At 40.5% G+C, this 24,547-nt stretch overlaps 1 protein-coding gene across 8 annotated transcripts in view; it reads right to left on the bottom strand.

The window, feature by feature from the left end:
- Positions 1-24,547, bottom strand: part of KIAA1217 (KIAA1217 ortholog) — a 392,388-nt gene that overhangs the window by 46,368 nt on the left and 321,473 nt on the right. For all 8 annotated transcript variants that reach the window (XM_036761523.1, XM_036761529.1, XM_036761524.1 and 5 more), the window contains 3 exons: positions 17,173-17,277; positions 16,615-16,664; positions 2,155-2,324 (listed from right to left, as the gene is read on the bottom strand). In XM_036761523.1, coding sequence (XP_036617418.1) covers positions 2,155-2,324; positions 16,615-16,664; positions 17,173-17,277 — 325 coding nt within the window. The remainder of the gene's footprint in view (positions 1-2,154; positions 2,325-16,614; positions 16,665-17,172; positions 17,278-24,547) is intronic.

Raw genomic sequence — 24,547 nt, 5'->3', positions numbered from 1 at the left:
GTGACATGCTCCAAGTTAAAAGGTAGTAACCATCAGAGGTGAGATTTGAACTCAATTCCTCAGAGTCTGGAGGACTGCTTTTTCCCCTTAGACAGTGACTTAAGATATAGAGACTTTACCAGTCAGAAAGGCTCATGTACATGGAAAGATCTTGTATGCCACAGAGGAATATCCTTTATAACATCACATATTTAGAGACGGAAGTAACTTTTGAAATCAGGTCCACCTCTTGAACTAACAAGTGAGGGAACTGAATTTCTAGAGAAAGAGTGACTTGACCTCATGGGTGGTTTCCTAGACATAACACTGGACCTGAAGTCAGGAAGACCAGAATTCAAATTCTGCCCGCATCCTAGGCAAGTCACTGTGTCACCCCTGTGGGCCTTGGCTTCCTCATGTCTAAGATGAGTGTGATAACAGCACCTACTTCACAGGGTTATTGTGAGAATCACATGAGATGCCACCCCTAAAGCATTCTACAAACCTTCAGGTGCTATATGAATGTGAGCAGAGATATCACCTTGCCAGCAAAGGTCCATATGGTCAAAGCCATGGCTTTTTCAGCAGCAATGTATGGCTATGAAAGCTAGACTATAAGGAAAGCTGAGCGCCACAGAATTAATGCTTTCTAATTATGGTGCTGGAGAAGACTTTTGAGAGTCTCTTGAACAGCGAGGAGATCAAATCAGTCAATACTTAGAGAAATTAATTCAGACTAGTCACTGGAAGGTCAAATACTGAAGCTGAAGTTTAAATACTTCGGCCACATAATGAGAAGATGAGACTCATTAGAAGGGACCTTGATGCTGTGAAAGACTGAAGGCAAATGGAAAAGGGGACGACAGAGGAAGAGATGGATAGATAGTGTCGTGGAAGCAATGAACATGAACTTGGACTGATTTCAAGAGATAGTGGAGGACAGAAGAGCTTGGTGTGCTAAGATCTACAGGGTCACAAAGAGTTGGACCCGACTGAACAACGACAAAATTATTATGATTCCTCTAAGGTAGGGATAAGCCAGCACCTGTGTTCAGTCTAGTCTAATGCCATATCTATACGGTTCCCAGCCAAACACCAAGCACATGTTGACTTAGGGTGACTATCTTTTTATTTTGATTGATTTATAATATTATGATTTTTAATTTTCCCCAACATAGAGAATTAGAGATGTATAATCTCTCTACATTTAAAATGAGGAATATCCATTCTATCTAGCAAGGCCCTGAAAGTACCTAATTCTGAAGGACTAAATCCATGAGAACTGCTGGTCAAGAGAGGTGGAATTAACTGTTGTTGCTCAGAGATTCTTCATCAGTGGAATGGGAAAAGGGATATGTCACTTTCTTATCTATTCCCAAAAGAATAACTCTGGCTCAAGCTCTCATTACCCCCTGCTTGGAGATCCTGATGCAAGTATTTCTTCCACCAGCCTTGGCACCTCCAAAGGACTTGTGCCATTTGAGGACACTGATAGTCCCAATGATTCTATCCTGCTAACTTCACTTGGCATCATTCAGGATTCCCATATTTCTCAGTATTCTTCATATTCATCCTTTCTTACAGGGGCCTACACTGACCCCTAAACAACCCTCTGGACAGCTGGGACAAACTGATAAAGAATCACAGGATGGTTTCTTGATGGCCTATTGGCCTGTCCTTCAGGCTTCAGCACTGTATACAGGAGGAGCTAGATCAATTAACTTCACACACACTCCTGCCTAGATCATGTCTTAACCCCTCCCATATAGACCTACTAAACAAGTCCCATTTTAAGGCTGGCTGGTGAGATTTTCCCTGCCATCTCACACAATCCAGTCAAATTTAAAAGTCACATTTTCTCCATCAGTTAAGCCTATACTTGCTTGTGTCTTTTGCCTTTCCCATATGAGAAAGACGAAAGAGAAAAAAACCAGGGTGCATAGGGATGCAGGAGAGATGACATGGTAGGAATGAGAAAGGCTTCAATAAGTAGCTAGATGACTCAGAAAGAGAGGGTAGGGCTGATGGCTTTGGTTAACTGTGCCTCTCTTAAATCCAATTCACACAAATCGAGACATCACCTGTGATGTCACTGGTCCTCTTTGAAAACAAAGGGCAGACAGCAATAAGAAGCATGCTGCGTCAATGGCGCATCGGCCAACTTAGAACTCGTACCTGGAGCTCCCTCATCTGACGGAGCTGGAGCCGGAGTTCAGACACATTTCGCCTCATGTCATACAGGCTCATTTGGATTGCTGTTGAGCCGGCAGGTGGTGGCTGACTGAAGAGTGCACCAGACTCCTGGGAGCCTAAAGAAGTCTTCCCGCCAGAAACATGAGGGGTTCCTGCAAGAAGAACACCAGGAATTCCTTAGTATGTCAGAGAACAAGAACCCAACTGCAGTGTTCCCCTTCCTGGCACAGGGAACTGAGGGAAGCAGTGGAAAGAGCATTAGCACACAGAAAGGGCTTAATAACTGCTTTATTGCTCATTTGTTAAGAGGCCCTGGGTTCAAATCTGAGGTCTGTCATTTGGGCCTAAATTTCCTCACCTATAAATTACAAGGATTGGACTAGAGGACTCTTCAAGGTCCCTATGATCCCACATCCAACGTAAGGAGTGCAAGGAATTCCACAAACATGTCTTACAGAGTTAAAAAATAGGGATTAAACCTGTAATTTCATCAGTAAAGGGAACTCCTTAGCTGAGGAACCACCATCTCCTCCTTCAGGTCTGTACCTTCTCTGCAGCTTATAGTCTAGACTAGACAGCTGCCTAGAGCCCTGCAAGGTTAAATTAAGTCCAAGGTCAAACAGATAGTAATGTGGCAAGGTGAGACTAGACTCTAGATATGTGTAGTTCCAAACTGGCTATCTATCTGCTACATTAAACAAAATAATAATAATAACAATAATAAAGATTTTCTTTTTTAAAATCTCTGATGCCTAACAAACCATGTGTGCAGCAATTCTCTGTATAACCTGTATACCCCAGAGTTTTGGTCAGGCATACAGGTAGAACTAAAAAGAAGACTCAAGAAACACTCCCAGAATGGCTTAGGACTGCTAACACCAGTAGAAGACATGTAGCCTTGGCTCAGGCCAACATTAAATTCTCTATATCAAACAGCACTGGAAGACAGATCTCAAGTTGTCTCACACCTGTTGCTTTCTGCTCTGCAATCAGTGGCTGAGTCAATCATCAGGTATTTGTGATATGTCTCCTGTGTTCCAAACACAGTGCTAGGCACTGGGTATATGGATAGTTCTTAGGTATAGGATCATAACTTCAGAGCCAAAAGGGACCTTAGAAGTCATGCCTTTATTTTACAGATGAGGAGGAACAGAGTTTAAGTGACTTGCTTAGAATCCAAACTGGACTCCAACTCTGGGGTGCTAGCTCACAGATTATATATTCTGTAAGTGTGCCCGACGGAGGTCAGAGACTGGCCAAGGTGATTTAAAATCCTGATTTTAAAAGATACCCAAAGATCCTGGGAAAGTGAGTTTATGTTAGGGGGTGGGGGCGGGGAAGAGGTGTTGCTGTCCAGACAGGCTAAGAGTTTAGGAATAATTCTTTCTACAGGCAAGAGGAAGTGTTCTCTTCTCTTTCCTGTCCCCTAAACCTCTCCTGAAAACAATACAGTCCTAAGGAAGGGGCCAGCAGAGCAGCCTCTGAGTCAGATTAATCACACCCACGCCCACACTTCTGAATGGGTTTTTCTGTTTCCTTTCCTGTAAAGGGCAGAGTTGAAGCCTTTAAATAGGACAAGGTCTCCCAGCAGTAATAGCTGTGTATCAGTTCATCTCACACACCCTCCTCCTTTCTAGACAGGGCCTGGGGAATAAGCAGCATTTGGGTCTGTCAGATTTTCCTCTTCTCCTTGTACAACCCAGTAAAACTTAAAAGACAATTTCTCCAATCAGCTAAATCTAAAGCTCCACTGAATGAAGGAGTTTCCTCATAGCCTTGTCCTCATACTCAGTCACTGTTTAGGAACTTGTCCTGGAGCCACAAAACAAAACGAAAGTGGACAGGACACCCAGTTCCCTATTCAGACACTTAAAAATACCAATGCAAGCTGGAGGCTCCCCTTTCCTGGTCTCTTGGGAGGAGAGGAACTGTCCAGAGAGGGGCAGAGTGGTCTGGAGTTGGTGAGATGCCCTGGTCAATGAGTGTGTTTAATTTTCCTTATATCAAAACCAAAGTCTGCCATTTTGCCCCCCACCTCAACTCGACAATTTACCTTTCTTCAAATTCCAGCCACCACTCCTCCTTCTGCCCTCCGGTCTCTTTCACCTCTAAATACTAGGATCCCTAGACATTTCCTCATTTTCTGATCACAAAGAAGCTGTTGTCCAGTGAATCCAAATGTAATCTTAAATTTGGCTCTCCCTCTGAGTTATAAAAGCAGGAAGCAAGACTCCTAAGCATCATTTTGATTGTGTCACTTGATGGAATTGTGGTTTTGGGGAGGGGAGATGGGTTTGGCCAGGGATGGATACGCATCCTACTGGTTTGTGCCACTGGACATCCCCAACCAATAACTGGTTTTTGAGACATACTTTTTCAATTCATGGTCCTCATCGAGCTATATTTGCTATGTCCAAAATCATTGAGTATTTGTTTGTGTTCTGCTCAATAGGTTGCCAAGGTATCACTCCAGAAAAATTAATATTCTGTCTTAAAAGAAAAGGAAATGATTCCATGTTGGGTTTTGTTTGTTGACCCAGCTAAAGAAACCTTCCACAAATTCCCTGGGATTCCTGGCCCCAAAGCTGCTTGATAATCCTTTTATTCATTCTTTATTGGTTCCTTATTACATTCCTCATAGGAGTACTTCCAAGTCTTCTCAAGTCTCCAACCACAGCCCTAACTCCTGAACTCTCAGCAGATAACCCGGTTTCATTTACTGAGATCAAGGCCAACTGAAGTAAGTTCCTTTCAATTTTTGGCCTCACTCCACCTCAAGATCTTTTCATGTCTTCATTTTCCCTTGACTCACTCCCTCCCCTCCATGCATTAAAGAGAAGTAGACTTCTTCTTTGGGAAGTAAAGGGTCCCACTCAGGGGTGGGGAATCTGCGACTTCAAGGCCACATGTGGCCCTCTAGATCCTCAAATGTGGCCCTTTCACTGAATCCAAACTTCACAGAACAAATCCCCTTAATAAAAGTATTTGTCTGTAAAAGGCAGCACCCAAGGACCTAGAAGGTCACAGGTCCACCATCCTTGGTCCCACCTGTGCTCTTGATCCATTGCCCTCTCATCTGATGGCAACATGGTACAAAACACCAGCTTCTATGACAGTGTAAGTATTCTTTTGTGTTGTCTGGCAAGTTACTTGACCTCTCTGAGCCCCAGGAACCTTAGAGGGTCTAAAAAATGATCATTGCTAAGGAATTCTTCCAACCCCAATCCTACCTCTTATGGAATCTAGAGTTGTTTCACATCTCTCTCTTCTTTTTTTTTTATCATACTATGGAATCTTTCTCTGCTGCCTTCAAACATTCTCAGGTCTCCTTTTTGATTCTTAAAAGGTTCTTTGATCTCATCAATGCAAGTACTCTCCTGCATCAATGCACACTGCCACCCATTCATGTCTTCTCATCCTGTACAATTTCTGAACATGTTCCCTTATAAATCTTTCAGGGACAAAGCAAATACACTTCCTAGGAGCCTTCCTTTGGCTCTCTTGATATTGAATGGATACCAATGGAGCACACAGGCTCTGATGGTTTTACTCTTCATTCTTGCCGCAAAACTAGCCTACTTTCTTTTCTGGTGGGACATTGTTCTGATGACATCTTTTGTGCAGCTGCTCTAGTGTGGTTCTTGGTTGGTGATGCACTGTGGCCTAAGACACCCACCATGAACTTCTCCACTACACTTTGGGTGACGCTCGACTTAAGTTTTTGGATGACATACAGCATCACTGAAAGAAAATTGCTCCTTTTTCTTAAATTTAAAATTTTTTTTCCCCGACCTAGAATAAGTTCATTCTCCAAATTAGTTAGGTCCCTTTCTGTCTAAATAGATGTCCCTATGACCCTCTTACACTTGTCAACTTGAGCCCACTTCACCTGATGGAAATAGTGCTTAAATACCCCTAGAGTATGCTCTAGCAAACATCTAATTTTGTTCAATATTGTTATCAACATTGTTAATATTGATCATCTTGCCAGGCTTTACAAAGAGTGTTCTGATTGGCTAAGAGACTCAATTTGGAAAACAGTTATAAATATACCATTAGGTTGGGAACAAAACAGTCAAGGAAGGTACATTGTACCTATATATCCTAGTAGATGGCACAATGTGGGGTGGGGGAACCAGGCAAGCTTCCATTGTTAAGTGATAACTGGACATTTTGGTTCTTAACTTCATGTACTCTTATGTTCAACCTGATGATGTAATAATGAACTGTGCCACTGTTACTAGGTAAAGCTGTCTGGAAAGGGGGCAATAAATTTGAGTAAGGGCAAAAATACACATAAAATTAAAATAATGACTCTAGACACAAGTGAATTGTTTAAATGGTTTGAAGCTGGTGCAAAACTCAATTGCCAAAGCTTTAAGGGGGGCTCATATCTAAGGCAGATAATTCAATTGCCAAGTACTGGTACTATACGTATTTTCACTTTTAATATTTTTGTATCATAAAAATTTGAGAACATCAAAGGGTTATTCATATTTTGAAATATTATTTGTCTTAATCAGAATGTTATTTTCTTATAAATATTTGATTTTAATACAGGTTCTCTTCTAAATGTAATTTTCTTATACCCAGGACCATAATTTCTCCATCAGAAATACTTTTAACTTTATAACAATTCCTGAGAAAAGTTTTTTGAACTAAAATTTGCTGTTTAGCAAAATTTTCTAGAATATATAAATTCCAATAAGTAAGGAATACAAGCATTTAGCAGAATCTTACTAGTTGGAGTATGGTTGGCCTCATTCTCTAATAAACTGAGTAAAACAGAGCAATGAGACAGCATTGTGAAGAGCAAAGGATTCTGTACTGGAAGCATGTGACCTGGAGAGCATGGGATCCAATCTTAGCTGAGCGTAACCTTAGGCACTTCAATTTCTCTCTCTTGTCCTCAGTTCCCTCATCTGTAAAATGCGAGTTGGGTTGGAAGTGCTCTTACAGTTCTGGATCCTATAATTCCACGAAATACGGAAGAAAAAACCCAAAGATGCTAAATCATTACAGAAACAGTCAGAAGAGGGGGAAAGGGGTGGGAAGGGGGTAAAGATCAAGGCGGCAATAAGATCTGGGAGACAGTTCAGAAGAGTTTAGGGGGGACCACTGAGGTAAGCTCTAGAAAGATGACAGAGCAATTGGAAATGATTTAAGCATTCTAGAGAGGGATTCAGCATGGAAACTTTAAGGAACTCAAGTTTAGAATTGAACGTTAAAACACATTTTTTCTTAATGAGAAGCAAAGCTGGCCTTTCTTCTTGGGAGGTGGGGTTGGCCTGCTATCCTGAGTAGGAGGTTGGGACAGTACACTGACTTAAAATCATAGTACCAAGAAATTGTTGATATTGGAATCCTTACCCCACGTATAAGTTTTATTAAGAATGGAGAAAGACTCAGTGTCCCTTGGGCATCTGAAGCACAGAAGAGATACCAGGAGAAAGAGGAAAGAAGAAGGAGGAGGAGAAAGGAAGACAAACATTGCCTACTTCCCATTTTCTTTCACATTATCCATGTTGAAATTTATTAAGCTATAGAATTTAAGAAAGCAAGAGTCATTTGAGAAGACAGTATAGAGAAGTCCAGTGACTTCTGTCATTTTAGAAAGGGCAAAGGAAAGAGGAGGCAGAAAAGCACTGGATTGGGGGTCAGAAGACATGGGTTCGAATGTGACACTGCCTATGTTACTTTGGCCAAGTCATTTAATCTCTTTGGGTCTCAGTTTCCTCACTGGTAAAATGAGAGAGGGTGGATTAAATGATTCCTAAGAGGTCACAGCTTTAAAACTATGTCCCCATGTCTCAGCAGCATAATGACAGGAAGGGTGTGTTAAATATTTGTGAAGGGCAGCAATGACTCCAACGGCTGATCTTGCAAGGATGGAAGCCAAAGATCTCAAAGTGTCTCATCCCTTGAAGGGTGATTGAACTCTTTCAGATTCCCCTCTGGATTCAAACAAACAGAGTATTGGTAAACAGTCCCTCTGAGCGTTATCAGAGCTACCTACCAGTTAATTCCAAGATGACCTGTGTTGAGGCTATCAAATTAACACCCACCATCTCTTAAAACTCAGGAATTACTTGAACAAGTGACAAGGATATAGGAGAGAATGTATCCTCTTTATATGGATTTCCTCCATCCTCACTCCTTCCATAATACACATGCTACACAAAATAAGAACCGAGGAAATGCCCTCCTGAGTCAGAGCCAGGGATCACTCAGCACAGCATCCCGTCTCTGACACTGACTGCCAAACGATGGATAGTGGGAGAGCAGGAGGGCCTCTTTAACCTTTAACTGGAAGGGTCAACCTCAAAGGTGCTGAATACATGCTTTTTGGCTGGGAAAAATGGGCCAGTCTTTCTAGCTAATGTAGGACTATTGCTTTTTCAATGATACGTGGAGCCTGAAGGTGTTATGTCCAATAGAATAGAATAAAATATGCACTTTGGCTTTTGCCTTCATTTTGAATTGAAATGTTTAATTCCATTTCATCTAAATGGGAAATCAAAGTAATTGATGTGCCTGGTTATGGCCAAAGGGCCAGATTACTAAGACCTAGAAAATGAGTGCCATGTTATGCAAGAGAGGAAAAAGGTAGCCAGAAGTACTTCTACCCAGCTTCTGCCACCAGCTGGGATTTCCTAATTGGCATAATGGAGAACAAACAAATTACATTTGGACAAACTCAAAAAGTGTAGTGGTTTTGCATTAGGACCCCCTCTATTTCACTACCCCAATAGCCCATGGGTTTCTTAACCTTTTTTGTATTGGGAACCCGTTTGGCAATCTGGTGAAACCTATGAATTATTTTTCAGAATAATGTTTTTAAATGATATATGTATATATGTATGTGTAAGTGGGTGTATATATACATACATATATATGTCTGCTTGTGTGTATATATATATAATATTTATGTCTATATATAGACCTATTTGTGTTTAATGGTAGCCATCTCTAGGGATGGGGGAGGGAAGAAAAAAAGGAAAAACATTACATGTTAATTTTGTTGTATATTTGAAAGCAATAGCAAGTTGTGCATAGCAGATTTGAAGTTTCATGTGAAATCATCTTTTTTATTGTACTATACTATAAAAATGCTTGTTTTATTCCCTAAATTAAAAAATAATTTTTAAAAAAATGCGTAAAATAAAATACATGGGATTACAAAAGAAAATAATTGAAATATAGTTATTTTAGATCAATAGCTATAGCGATAGATACAGATGTAAAAAAATCAATCACATAGACCTCAGGTTAAGAACCCACTGATCTAAAGGCAGTCAGGGGTAGAGTTCCCAACAAGCCACCACACTGGCATAATCAGGGCCAAATGTATCTGTGGATGCTTTTCCAGCAGGCCCTCCATGCTCTGCCCACTGAGTGGGGGGATATGTTGTATCCAAGCACCCCATCCATTTCCTGCAAATGCATCCGCCTCACCTTAAACCACTCCCCCTCCCATGTTCTTTCTGTGATTTCAAACTTGGATCAGTTTGGTGGTGGTGGGGAGATGGAGAGAGACCCCTCAGAGGAAACTGAGGGGTCATGACCAGCACACATGTCCAAGACAAGTAACTTCTGGTAGACACCTTACTGACACTAGTGACCAGGGCCCTCTGGAGGTAAAGGCTCCTTGCAACTTCTCTTTCTGTGGAGGGAGTATTACAACTATTACTATTACATTCTCAAGGGAGAACTATCCTTGTTCTGTTTTTGGATTCCCAATGCTCGGCAGATAGAATGCCCTTAATTCATTCCTTCCTTCCTTCCTTCCCTCCCTCCTTCCTTTTTCTCTCTTTCTTTCTTCCTTTTATTCATTCATTCACTTATTCATTCATGACTTTCTTTACAAATTAAATCTCTTTTTCTAAGTATGGGGGAAGGAAATGAAAAGAAGGAACTGTCTGAAGGAGGGAACAAGCATTTATTAAGTACCTACTGTGTTCCAGGCACTGTGCTAAGAACTTTACAAACATTATCTCACTGGATCTCCGTAAGAACTCTGGGAAGGAGGTACTGCTATTATCTCCATCCTACAGCTGAAGAAATTGAGGTAGAAAGGGCTCACACAGCTAGTAAATGCCTAAGGCTACATCTGAACTCAGGTCCGGTGGTCTCCAGTACCCAACTGTACCCAATGAGCCATGAGCTGTCATTTGAATTTGACTAAAGAAGAAATCCAAGGAAAGGAGCCTTGTCATTTCCCACTGTCACCAAGAGCAGAAACAGAATGGTTCTTTTTAGACTTTAAAGCCTTAACAAGGCTTTAAAATGGTAATGTAGCAAGTGACGAGTCTCTGTATGGAGGTACACAAACCATCTCTCCCTGTCTGAGTGCTAGGGGAGTATGATCATAAGAATAATTTGCATTTCTTTAGCATTTAAAGAATTAACAAAGTGCTTTCTTCACAACAATCCAATGAATCAGGCAGTTGAAATGAATATTATCCACAATTTAGAGAAACCTAAGGCTCAGAGTTAAGTGATTTGTCCATGGTTACACAGTTAGCATTAGACCCAGGTTTCCTTAATCCAAGTGTGGAATTTTTTCCCACTGATTTGTTTATGTTGCCTTTTCATCTTCGACCTGAAATCCAACTCAATTTAAAATCAAGTGGTATATATCTATATCTAAACAAACACATACATGCATGTGACATATGTATACACAAAATACATACACGTGTATATATGATATACAGCATGTATGTATATGTGTACATACATATATGTGGTACATATAGGAATGTGAGAGTGTGTGTGTGTGTGTGTGTGAGAGAGAGAGAGAGAGAGAGAGTGCAGAAGTGATGACTTCATCAAAGGAGGGAGCTCCTCCTAAGAAATTTCCTTTACCAATGTAGATCAGCTACTTTTCTGCATCTTTTAGTCTTAGGGAGCTGCCTGGGAATTCTGGGAAGTGAGCATGCTCAGGCTTATACAGCCAGTATGGGTCAGAGGCAACACTCGGCCCCTGGCCTTTCTGACAGTGGGGCTAGCACTCTATCTACTACATCATGCTGCCACTCATATAGCTAATGAATCAGATATTGTTTAGTTAATTTGAAAATTATTCAGAAAAGTTGAGTTGAGTTAGAAGACCTCTTCTTTAACCTAGTTGTTTTTTTTTTTTAAACAAACTAAAAGCAGCATTTATTAAAGGCAAATTAAAATTGTGTGTGTATGTGTGGCGGGGGAGAATCAAAGACTGACAGAGATAGAAGAAACCTCAGTGATGATCTAATCTAGTCCCCACAGGGGTCCTCCTGTGTCAGGCTGGCCCTGATGGCATAGCAGGTCACCACTGTCAGAGCCCCATCTCAGCACAGCAATGACCTCAGGCCATATTGACAGAACGAAAGAGCTCCTAAAAAGCTGCATAACTACAGGATGGGACCAGAGCTGGTGTGGTATAACAGACAGTGCAATGGACCAGAAGCTAGGACCCCTCTGGTGATTACTTGCTATTTAAGTGAGAACATCACACAACCTCTATAAACTTGTTTTCTCACCTGTAAAGTAAAAGGTGTGGAGAAAAATCAACAGTTTGGAGTCTGTGAATTTGTCTTTTAAAATATTATTCTAAGAAGGGGTCTATAGGCTTTACTAGGCTGTGAAAGGAGCCCATGACACAAAAAGGGTTAAAAAACCCCTGGATCAAATGACTTCTAAGGCCCCTTCCCACTCCAACATTCTACGATCCATCCCCATTTAGTCCTTGCTACTCTAGCTCATAGGGGACAAAGTTTTCTTAGGTCTTCCTCCAACAGCCTTGGATTTTGAGGCATGTGACACCTTTAAGATTCCCATAAAAAAGTAAAATAAGCAAATAAATACTAACATATTAAGAAAACAGTCAACTTTCACATGCGTCTAGGTGGAAGCAGCTACCTTGTACTGGGAAGCATCCTAGATTTGGAATCAGAAGACTTGGGTTTAAATCTCAGCTCTGTTGTTTACTATATGACTTTGGACCTCTCTCTGGGCCTCAACTGTTTCATCAGTAAGGCTGGGCTAGAAGGATGATCTCTAGGTAGTAGGATCATAGATTTAAAGCTAGAAGGAACCTTTGAGGCCCAGTAGTCCAATACCCTCATTTTACAAACGAGGAAACTGAGACTCAGACCCAAGGTCTCTCAGGTAGTGACCAGCAAAGCTAGAATTTGAATTCAGGTGATCCGATTAGAGGTCCAACACTTTTTCTGCTTCATTGTGTTGGTCTCTTTGATCTCCAAATCCTGTAACTTTCTGTCACCATTGGGCAGCTAGGTGGCACAGCAGATAGAGCACCAGCCCTGAAGTCAGGCTCAAATACTTGCAAGCTGTGTGATCCTAGGCAAGTCATTTAACCGATTGCCTCTCCCCCCCAAAAAAACCCCAAACATACACTCCCTCCTCCAAAACTCTTCAACTTGCTTTCCCCTGCTTCTCTGTAGGATCCTGGGCCTCTACTTTCAGCTATCCACTGGTATATATTTGGAAGGATGCAAATCCATTTTAAGAACAGCCTAAGCAATATCATTAGAATGTCAAATCTATTAGGGAAATACATTTATAGACACATACACATAAATATAGATCATATAACTCCTTCAAAAGTCACCATAGTATCTGGGTTATCCTTTGAGTACAATCTTTTGGGTTTCAAATGGCATTCCTTTGAAAAATCTAATCTTGTTGTAAGAGGGGACTGATTTTCCTAACTACTGTTTCTCTTGTGGTTTTCTTCCTCATCTTTTAAGTGTCCTTTAATCTCCCCACCCCCTTCTCCCTTTTTCTATTCTAGTCTCTGATGAAGAGATGGCTCTCTCATGGCCAATCTTCTACATGGATCTTTGATCATCTCCCCCATTTCTAATCTTCAAACCTTCCTCCCTATTTACTGGCATCTTCACTACTGCCTAAAAACATGCCCAAATTTCCCCATTCTTAAAAAAACCCCTTTTTGATGTTCCTCACATATGACATGCCATCTCCTATTTTGGTGTCTTTGCATTGTTTTTCATACCTGGAATAGACTTTCTCCTCAGTTTTGTCTCTCCGAATCTCATTCCCTAAAATACTCAAATTAGTTCAACTGTCACCTTCCATGTGACACCTTTCCTTATACCTATAGCTACTGGTGTCTTTTCCCATAAAAAATTACCTTATATTTATTTTTTGTATATTTTGCATATATCTATTCATGCAGATCGTATTTACCCAAACTTCTTGAAGGCAGAGTATTCTATTTTTAAAAAATTTGTATCCCCAATACTTATCCCAGTGCCTTGGCACATATGACTGGTGATTAATAAATGCTTATTGAATGATAATTCTGCCCTGCCAACTCATTAATCTCTCATCCTGACCCAAAAGACATGGGGTAATATTCTCTCTCAAATCCCCAAGTGTGTGGTAGCATCTGATGACCCTCATGTACTTCAGTGTTACTGTAAAAACATGTAATGTATATATGCATTTCTGTTGTGGGCAAAATATTCTTTTAGGATTCAAGACATTCCATTCTCTTCTCCTAATCCTGGCATGATGAAGGATTTACCCTCATTATGATTCAATTTACCCAGCTATAAAATGGAGTCAGTAACTCCTGTCTAGTTTTTTCTTTCCTGGGATGTTGCATAATCTCTATAGCAACTGAAACCTCTGTGGACAGATATTCTTCCTAGTATGTTTGTGTTTTTCGCTGGATATTCTTTGCTGAAAACCTCTAAACTACGTGGAAATAGCTCTTAAGGCAAGTTAATCAACCTTTCTGAAAGAATCTTAGGTACTCTTTCATTATGTGGTGGGAATGAGATTTCAGTGGCTTTATTAGAGCAAAACCTCCTTGACTAGAGTCTAAATCATTCCCAGATCCTTCCAGCTAGAAGTAATTTCTCCCTCCCATGAACTCTCCTTCACTTCATACATATCACTTAGGCATTTAATATCTATAATTCTGTATCATAGTTATTTGTCTTATCTCCCTTGCCAGACTGTATTCTCCTTGAGGACAGAGGTCTTATTGATGATCTATGACTTCATCCATTCATACTCCCTCTAAAAAGGCAGATTGGAGCTTCTCTGCACTTTAATTAAAGCTTTAATGAGCTGCTATAGCCAAAAAGCCTTCGCCATCTGGTAGACAAGCTCTGAGTTTAGCTAGGCTGACCCTCGAATGAGATGGAGTCAATCACAGGCCTCTTACTCAACATCCTTCAGCTTGCTAAGACCTACAGAGGCTGAAGAACCTTGCTGATAGCGTGCTAGTCTTGGAGCTAGGAATACCTAGGTTCATATTTTACCTTTTGACCCTTACTAGCTATGTGACTGTCAGAAAGTCACTTAAGCTCTATGTGCTTCTGGCAACTCTCTAGGACTCATTGATAAAGCTATAGTCATGATGCTATCTGTACAGATGGAATGAATTTCCACAGTGGGAGTTTCTTGAGCCTTTGTGCACTTCCAGAAGATCAGCCAGAATTTGGGTTTTGCTGATGTAGCCTTCCAAGAACCCAGAATCATCTTTGTCCACATCACGATGATGGCATGGGTGAGCCTTTCCTGGAAGCCAATTTGCGGGCATTTAATAAATATTAGTGAAATGGCTGGTGTAAAGGGATGTGAGATAGAACTAGTAAATTTAGCTTTGCAAATTCCAAAGTTTCATCTTGATGGATTGTATTTTCCTCTGATGAACCTCAGCAGCAGAATTCTCATCCCATCTCCTAACTATAGCTCTGCAGGTTAATTCTAACCTGATGGGAGAAAGAGCTCAGAGCTCATTTTTCTGGTGACTGCACTGGCTAAAGAGGCTAAGTGAATTCTCCCAGTGCATTTGGCAGGATGAAACTCTTACCGAATGTAATTAACTGCTATTAAACTCCTCTGCCCTTTTCCCACAGAAGTCGCATATTCATCCTAATGAATGAGATCCATTTATTTTGCCTTTCTCCCCCCAGATATTCTCTCCATGTGTCCATTAACCTCACTTGTGCAACATGGGGATGCTTGGGCAGAAGGAGAGATGATTCATCTTTGAGAGGGGACTAAATTGTGTTTGATAACAGCCATGTGATATGACTTTCTAGCCTTGTGGAGAGGCCCCATGAGCACTTCCTAAGAGATGAACTTGCAGGGAAGACTTTTGGGAAAATCTGCAAAAGGGGTGGTCCCACCTTCCATTTATCTATAGATTAAGAGACACTTGCATCACAAGAATCTTGTGGGGTAGATAATCTAGCAAATGTTATCTTTGAGCTCTGCCAGATGTGAAACTCTTTTTCCCAAGAGATCAAGCAATTTTCCAGAGAAGAGGAAAAACATGACCACTCGGTTGTTTTTTTTTTTTAAATATTCAGATGCATACTGATACATACTCTATCTTCTTTGTCTCTAAGAAGCTTCAGTTTCAGTTTACCTCAAATGATTAATTAGCTCCTATTCAGATTTTTTAAAAAAATGAGTCATATTTATACAAATGAACTATAATAGAATGTGTGTTGTGTAGAAATGTTTTACAGATAAGGAGCCTGAAGCTCAGGGAGATTTGTGATTTAGTCAAGGTCACACAGCTATTAAGCAACAGAGTTCAAGTTCTTCCCCTTCAGCCTTACTTCTACCTTCTAGACACTGGGATGGACAAGACTTCACAAAGTAGCATTCCTTCACTGCAGGTGAAATGTGGCTGGAGATTATTCATTATTTTCCAAATGCACAGTGAACATGGGAGGGAGGAGAAATGCAGATGGAGGTTGCAGGAACTAAGCATTTGTGAGAGCTGCTGTTTTGAAAAAGGAATTTCATAACCTCATTCATACCAAGCCATTGGTTGGAGAATTAGGACACTTGGCTTCTAATACCTGTTGAGTAACTCACTGGCCATGAAACCATGGAAAAATTACTTCCACTCTCCAGGCCTCAATTTCCCCATCTGTCAAATGATGGGGTAGGATTACATTGGGGTTTTTAACTGTGCTTGTGTGTGTGTACACCTGTGTATATGTGCCTGTGTGTGTGTGTGATGGATCCTTTCTCAGAATAATATTTTTAAACAATTTAAGGAAATGCTAAATTTGGGTTAGAGGTTAATAGAAAAAAAATGCAGTTTCCCCCCCAACTAAGGTCATGGATCCTCACTTGAGAGTCCATGCATCACAGGTTAAGAACCTCTGGAGTCAATAATCATTAAGGCCTCTTATAGTTTTAATATTCTACAATCTTAATAACTTTATGAGTTACCTCTCCCAGGAGTATTTTCATTTGAAAAGACGACCAAAGGGAAAAGTCAACACTTTAATCCAAAGGAATTAATCCATAATTATGGAATTTTAGGTGTCATTTGGAGAGATACTTGGCAGAGGTGTCTTCCTGAAATTTCCACAATTCCCACCAGCTAACTGATGTAGGCAGAAAAGGCTTCCTTTACAAATTCATTGGAAGACTTACCTGCACCATCTGGGAGGCTCTTGTTTGCCATGGTCTTCATCATCTTCTCACTGGACAAAAAAGAACAAAGTTAGACAGAAAATGCTCAGACAGGATTTTCTCTCTCGCATCTACTAGGTAAGCAATCAGCAGGAATCAATGATGGTATTAGGCAGTGAGAGTGTTCTAGCATCACGGCACAAGCACTGGCTGGGATGGACAAGGCTTCACAAAGTAGCATTCCTTAACTGCAGGTGAAATGTGGCTGGAGATTATTCATGATTTTCCAAATGCACAGTGAACATGGGAGGGAGGAGAAATGTAGATGGCGGTTGCAGGAACAGAGCTGTGTGACGTCCATGAAATCCACATGCACTGGGAAGCCCATTTACCTTTTTTTGACCCAAAGTTTTAACTTGCATTCTCAGAATAAACAAAGCAAACCCACAATTCATAGACAGGTGAAATTTTCCACTTCATAATGATTATAAGGAAATCGATCTGGGTTGATGGATTATTTTAATGATTAAAGAGAAACAGATTTCATGATTTGTGAATTTTAATTTTTTTTCTTTTTACCTAGAAGCATCTTTGCTATTACTTGTATTTGGCCCTTTAAAAAGCGCAGACTGAACAAGACCAGTTAAGCTGGCAATCTGTTTCTCCATGGCTTGCATCCTCTCTCTGTAAAACAAGAGAATTGTTTGTTAAAGCTTTGTTGATTTTTTTCAGACTTGTTTTTCTAGGTGAATGATCACCAGACTATCATACGGGTACCACTTGGTCTGCTGCAAGGCTCCTAACAACCTGCTGTAGGGAAATTGAGAATCTACAAATCCTCGGTGGAGATCAAGGACAGATTATCAGAGTTTAGCAGCAGTGATCTCACTAAAAAGGCACTTTTTAAAGATCGGGTAATGCCTCCTGGAAAATTGAAGAAAACATTCCCTCACTGGAAATAATTCTGCCTCTATGTCATAAGTTTTCACCTCTTTCTGTTTGCCTGATCCCATATGATTTTACCCAACACAAAAAGGGAATCTGCGGTATGTTCTTTGTCCTAAATGGACTCCAGGCTTGCTGCACAGACTTGGAAGCTATATTTCTCATCTGGGAGAACTGGATCTGCTCTTGGTACAAATGACAGAGGTGTCTGTCCGTTTTGTTAGGAATAAAACTTGTTTTGTGGTCACAGGGAAACGTAAATGAAAACAACTTCTCTTATAAAGACTAAAGAACGATATGGTTGAAACTGATGCTTAAGTAAAAGAGAAAGCTAAGTCTGAGGTCAAAAGGACTTCAATCTAAGCTTAAATTTGTGGAAAGTAATCAGGAAAAAATTTAATAATGACATTCATTGGCTGATCAGAGGACACTCGCTATGTAGAGCTACTTAGCTCCTATTGTCTCCAAAAATTGACTTTAGGTGGAAAATAAACAATAAAGTCACTGAAAGATCTTAGTATATAAGAAGAGGATCAGGGTTCAAATTCTACCTTTGATATTTACTAACTGTGTGACCCTGGGAAAGTTGCCCCTACTATCTGGGCTTCTCGCTTTCTCATCAGTTGGACTATATGGCCTCTCAGACTCAAAGTCTACATCCAGGAATATCTTGCTTTATGCATTGATGATAAATAGAATGTGTGTGATTAAAAAACCCTGCAGAATGACTTTGTATGTATAAGGGGTATCATACTGCTTGACTTCTCACTGGTTGGGGGACAGGTTGGAGGGAGGGTAAGAATTTGGAACTCAAAATTTTAAATAAAAGAATTTTTAAAAAAAAATCCAGCAGAGGATGAATTACCTTGGTAGTTATATTGAGCCTGACAAACACCTTCTATTTCAGTAAGCACAACCTGGTGTATGTGGTCAGGTCAGTAATTCCAGATGGAACCAAGTGAATTAAGCCGCTATAAAGCCTGGTTCTCAGAATGGGAGTTAAGGTTTCCTAATGCAGTCTGTCACAGGCTTAGAAAAGATTAAGCGATTCTACAGAATCAAGGCTTTGCCGTCTTAGGGAAGGCCTGAGTGTCAGGAAGTCTCTGCCAGTCCTGACATCTGACACTGACTCATTGGATGACCTTGCATCAGTGATTATTAGCATGGGACTTGTGGCCTCTGTGCCCAGCATCCACCAGGCTACATCTCTGGCTAGCTTCTTAAATGAGCTCGATCTGCTGCCCTGAACACAATGGTGAGCTCTCCCAACTCATTTCAGAGTTGTTTTTAAAAGGTTACAAATAGCTAGGCCACCCCTGGGCTAATAAAGTGTTATATTTAGGAGCAGCATTCGGTTTGACAAATGTAGCTTCTGCCTTCTCCCATACTGTGCCTTACTGCAGCTGGAAAATTGGTGGTTCTGTAATAACATGGAGCTGCTTTGGAAGGCTTCTGGGCAGACCGGCTAGCTAATGATTATAAAATACATTTAGGAAAAAAATCAATTTAAGCATCAGGCATTATGATTCCTCCATTACAGAAGTGTGGAAGGAGGAAATTGGAAGGAGCAGAAGTTGCCTGGCATCGGTCTCACTACGGAATGACTTTCCAAGTTTTCCCAGAAGCACCAGTGAGTATGAAACCTCTGAATTACCAAGCTTCTCCCATCATACCTGCGTTGCCAGGCTCCTCACTGCCATAGCACAGTCCATATCAAAGAGAAAAATTAGTAAGAGAGTCACCTAAAAGCAGATTAGTCAATAGAGATTAAGTACCCCAGATCCACCAGACTGAGATCCATATCTTGGAAAGGGAGGAGGGTAGCTCAAGCCTCTCAGCGGAAATCACTAACTCAAACAGGCAAACTTCCATGCCCTGATCCAGAGGATCTTGCGTGGGAGGGAATTTCAATCACTCATCCTGAGTTAATAAAGCCACAGCCAATTCTGTGAGTAAAAGTCATTGCATCTAAGGAGCTGAGGTTGAGGGAGTGCTATCTCAAGAGTAACAAGTAACAGTTCCTTTTAGTAACTTACATAATGGACCCACATGATAGATACAGATGAAGACTTAGACTATAAGCTTCTTGAGGTCAGGGACTGTTCCCATTTCTGTCTTTGTATTCCCCAGTGCCTAGAACATTTCCTGGCATGTGTCAATGTTTAATAAATCCTTGTTGGTTGATTGATTGAGTTTAGTAAAACTTTTACATTATAGGAACTTAGAAGTCTGATTTGGGAATAGGATAAAAGAAACTCTCTGCAGAGAGGAGGGATGGGGCAAGGGGAAATTTTATGATGGGGACAGCTAGGTGGTTCAGTAAGGAGTCTTGAAGACCTCAGTTCAAATTTGGCTTCAGAGACTTACTAGCTGTGTGACCTTAGGCAAGTCACTTTGCCCTGTTTGCCTCAGTTTCCTTATCTGTAAAATGAGTTGGAGAAGGAAATGGCAAACCACTCCAGTATCTTTCCCAAGAAAATCCCAAATCGGGTCATGAAGAATTGGACACAACTGAACAACACCAACAGCAAGAGATTGAAGGTACGGGCCAGCAGGAAATTCTGTTTTGGATCACTTTCCATTCTTTCGGAGCCTTCTTTATTTTGTCACGGTAAGCTAACATTGGCACTTCAATAGTCTCCCGTTTAATTCATAAAGAAAACACAGGCTTTCAATCTACTTTTTATTCCTGCTATAATATCAGAACTAAGATCAGGCTCTATTTTTCTACTTCCTTCAGACACATTTATAAGCTGTTTTGAAGAATTTTATGCAACTATTGTAACAGCCTTTTAATTGGTCTTCCTGCTTCCAAGCTTTCCTTCATCCACTCCATGTTGTACATTTTCACCAAGTGCTTTTTCTTAAAGCACTGATTTAATCACCTAATTCCCTCATTCAAAAAGCTCTGATAACTCCCCATTGCCTACCAAATAAAGTAAAAATTCCTTTGTCAAAGTACCAAAGCCCAACATGATGCAGACTCAATGAACCTTGAAAGCCTTATCTCCACTTCCCCCTGCCAAAATGAACTACATATGGTTCCCAATCTGGGCTTCCCTGGCTCCATGGCTTTGTCTATGTCCTTCAGCTATGCCCCTTCACATCTGACCTCCCTCCCATCTCTACTTATTAAGATTCTAACCATCCTTCACGCCCAGCTGAAATTTACTTACAAAATGAATACAACATCCTGAATCTCTTCTCTAGTGTGGAAGATAATTATTGCCTTTGGAACCTGAGGAACTGGGTTCACATACCACCTCTGTGCCATTGGATAATTCATTCAACTTCCTGGACCTCAATTTTTTCATCTGTGACACCTTGGATCCCTTTCGGCTCTAGATCTATGATTCCAAACTTTTATCCCTTTCTACTTCTCTTTCCTTTGAACACTGGCACACTTGACAACTCTCTCGATGGGTTCACCATCCACTACCTAGCATTACAGTTTTTTGCATACTGTATGCGTTTTATCATGTCTCCTAGTCTTACAAACTCTTTTAGGACATACTTTCTCACTCATCTTTGTATTCTTCACACCACCTTAGCTACCTCGGGTGGGCCCATAACCCTTTGCCTTCCTCCCCTGGCTTAGGGCCATCCCAGAACCCATCACGGACAGTTGGGCAGAGAGAAGACCAGCCACGATAAGGATTCTCTTCTCCCTCATATTCCCCCTTTGGCCTGGTTGCTTGGCTGCTCACAGGGTTCAGATGAGACGGATGGATGAACAAAATAGAATCAAGCTTGTTATAGAGGAAATGTCATGTATATATGAGCTTAGTGAAATTTACTTTATTTCCATTTTTGCTTCTTCACTGACAGATACCTACAATTCACCAGGGGTTTCCAAGTCATTGCTGGACTTAACTGAGGCTTCATTTGGTTCAGTGAACAGATACTGTCTAAAGTAGGCAACGTATAAGCTGCTATTTAAAATGAAAAAATACTTTTTTTTAAAAAAGGCCACAAGTAATAGCTTTCTTTCCTAATCTACTTTTGAAGGCTATTTGTGAGAACAGATGTGAAAGGACCTGGGAAAACTGCTTCCAACTTGTCGAAGCAAAAACTCTGTATCCGTCAATTTCTTCATCTGTAAAATGAGAGGATTGGATCATTTGATCACTCCAGTCCCTTCTAGCTTTAAGATCTGATGAGTCTATGATCCCGGGTATTAGCAGCTTAGTTCTCCTTTTTGTACCTGTGAGGTGGAAGTGAGACATCCTACAAGAGCAGAAGGGAATCAGTATTAGGCCTTCTGCTGGAGGAGGCCATGGAGTAGGTAGCCTCTGGCAGTGCTGTCTGGCAGACATTTCAGGCATATGGATTAAGGAAGTTCTGGGAAATTGGAAGTCGAGCTGTTCCTTTGGGGATGCTGGCCTTTCTGAACTCCTGTGCCTAGTTTGTAGAGAGAAGGAGGAGAATTTTTCACCCCCATGGCTACCTCCTCACTTCAATCCTTCCAACAGGAAGGATACTTAGACTAATTACTTATATGATATTCAGCATAGGTAGGGAGAATAGAAGCTCATGGAGGGCAGGGTTGTGTTTTAATCTTTGTATTCCCAGGAGCTAGCATAGGGTTTTGTAGCTGGCAGGCACTTAAAAGTTTGTTGTGTTAGATTGTGTATGTGAACCAAAAGCTAGGACATGTGGTCTTGGCAAAGATTTTTTTCCATACTTTTTATCACCTTATAATACAGTCAATTTACTCTGAAATCAGGACTGTCCTAGGAAATCTGGGGCATATGGTCACTGTGGGTATAAGATCTATCAGAGCAATGAACATGCCAACATTTAAGAATAAAGAATTCATTAGAACATACCGCCAGTCACCCAGACTACAGCGACCATCCTGTTGATTATGGATGCACACTGTGTGGTTACGGCCAAAACCACTTAAAGAAAGTACTTTTTTTTTTTTTTTGATACATGGTAATGAAAAAATCTTTTCCCTCTCCTATTTAATCAACAAAGTGTTTCTGGTTTCAGGATTCGTTTGAGGGAGATTATCTGATTTATAAATTCATAAATAAGATTGTCTTTCCATTTCACGGTTGGTAATCTGGAAACAATTTTATGGTTTAACTAAATTACAGCAACTCAAAGCTTATACAGGCTTCTCTATGAAATGTTATGAAATATGTTTTAATATGAAAGAGGAAAAAGAGGAAACCAGTGGAGGAAGAGAAATTAAATAGGCCTTGTCATTTTACTGCAATGACAATTTTGCACATTAATCATTTGAATGTTAAAGAAGCTGACAACATACATGTCAATATCACTGTGCTTAAAGGAAATATAGCATTGGTATACCTAATGATGAGATCACCAGTTTTTAAAATGTTCCATCTACACATTTACCTTATTGATCTGGTAAACCAATCATCCAGTTTGCCCAAATAAAGCTGCAGGTTAGGATGTCTTTATGAATCCTCTCCAGGCCCCAAGTGCCAAGAACAATAAAAAGTTCAGAGCAGATTCAGAAAATGTGCTGGTCCAAGGAACATGAGACCTACTGGAGTTCAACTTCTGGTGGCACCATCTCTGGCGAAGCAAGATGTTCTATCACTTTCCTTTCTATTCTTTCAATTCCTTCCCACCCCATTTAATTCCAATAAATCCAGTAAATATTGATGACAAGCCTACTCTATGCAAGGCATTGGGTCAAGCATTAGGGAAATCAGTGAAAAATGAACATTTCTGTCCTCAAGAGAATTTAAGAGTCAGGGCCTAGCTCAAAATAGTTGCTTAATAAATGCTAGTACAGAGATTATTGTAGGAGGGAGGGGTACTTAGATAAAACAGTAATGAGGGTAATTTTAATGCAATTAAAATCTGATTAAGTACAAAGGAGATGATACAGAGGAGGATAAGGGAGAGATAAGAAGGCATAGATTTCTTAGATTTCTTCCAGATGGGACCAAGGAAGACTTCCCAGAGAAAATGGTACCTGATCTGGGATTTAAAGAAATAGGAATCTTTCAACAGGATATTGGGGGAGCTGATTTCAGCAGTAGGCAGGAACGTGTACAAATGCCCTCAAGAATGAAAGAAAGATTTTGGCTGGAATAAAGATGCACGGAGAGTGCCTAAAAAAAGAAGGCTGAGAAAGGTAGATTGTAGCTAGATGGTACAGGGCCTCAAATACCAGAGTGTAAAATTTACATTTAATTCAGTAGGCAAAGAAGGGTCTTTGAGGGATCAGACTTGTGCATTAGAAATATTACTTTGAATGAGGCAGATTGGGAAGACAGGAAATAGAAGGAGGGATGGCAGTTAGGAAGCTTTTGCAGTAGTCCAGATAAAAGCAAATGCAGGCCTGATATAGGGTAGTAGAAGTAGGAATGGATTGAGAGATATTACAGAGGGAGAATCTGTAACACTTGGCAACTGACTGGATGTGGGACATAAGAGAGAGAGAAGAATTAAAGATGATTTAAGTTTTGAGCTCTGGTGACTGGGAGAATGGTAGCATCCTTTATTAAAAAGGGAAGGTAGGAAGGGGAACAAAATTTAGTGAAAACACAATGAATTCCATTCCAGACAACTAGCATTTGAAAGGTCAACAAGACAACCAGGTAGAGATATCTTATCATCATTTAGAAATGTAAGACTGGAACTCCAGGAAAAGTCGGACAAGAAATGTCTATATAAGAGTCATCTGCACAGAGATAATTGAAGTCACAAGAATGGATGAGATTAGATTGCTAAGGATGAGAGGGCAGACACAGAAGCAAAGAGGGTCCAGGTCAGAGTCTTAGAAGACACTCAATCATGCTTAGGAGACAAGAAACAGAGGAACCAGTGTAAAAGGCAGAGAAGGCACAGTTAAGAGAGGAAGGAAGAGCAAGACAAGATAAATCTGTGTAATGAAAGCTAACTGAGAAGAAATTAAATATATCAAATATTACAGAAAACTCCCTGAGGATAAATCTGAGGAGAGGCTGTGGGATTGGCAACTGGTGACTTTGGAGAGAGCATTTTTGATAGAGTATTAGGGACA

This window comes from Trichosurus vulpecula, chromosome 5, assembly GCF_011100635.1.
Source record: "Trichosurus vulpecula isolate mTriVul1 chromosome 5, mTriVul1.pri, whole genome shotgun sequence".
NCBI classification, from domain to species: Eukaryota; Metazoa; Chordata; class Mammalia; order Diprotodontia; family Phalangeridae; genus Trichosurus; species Trichosurus vulpecula.
The sequence above is the reverse complement of the archived record's forward strand: the minus strand, read 5'-3'. Positions and strand labels throughout refer to the sequence as shown.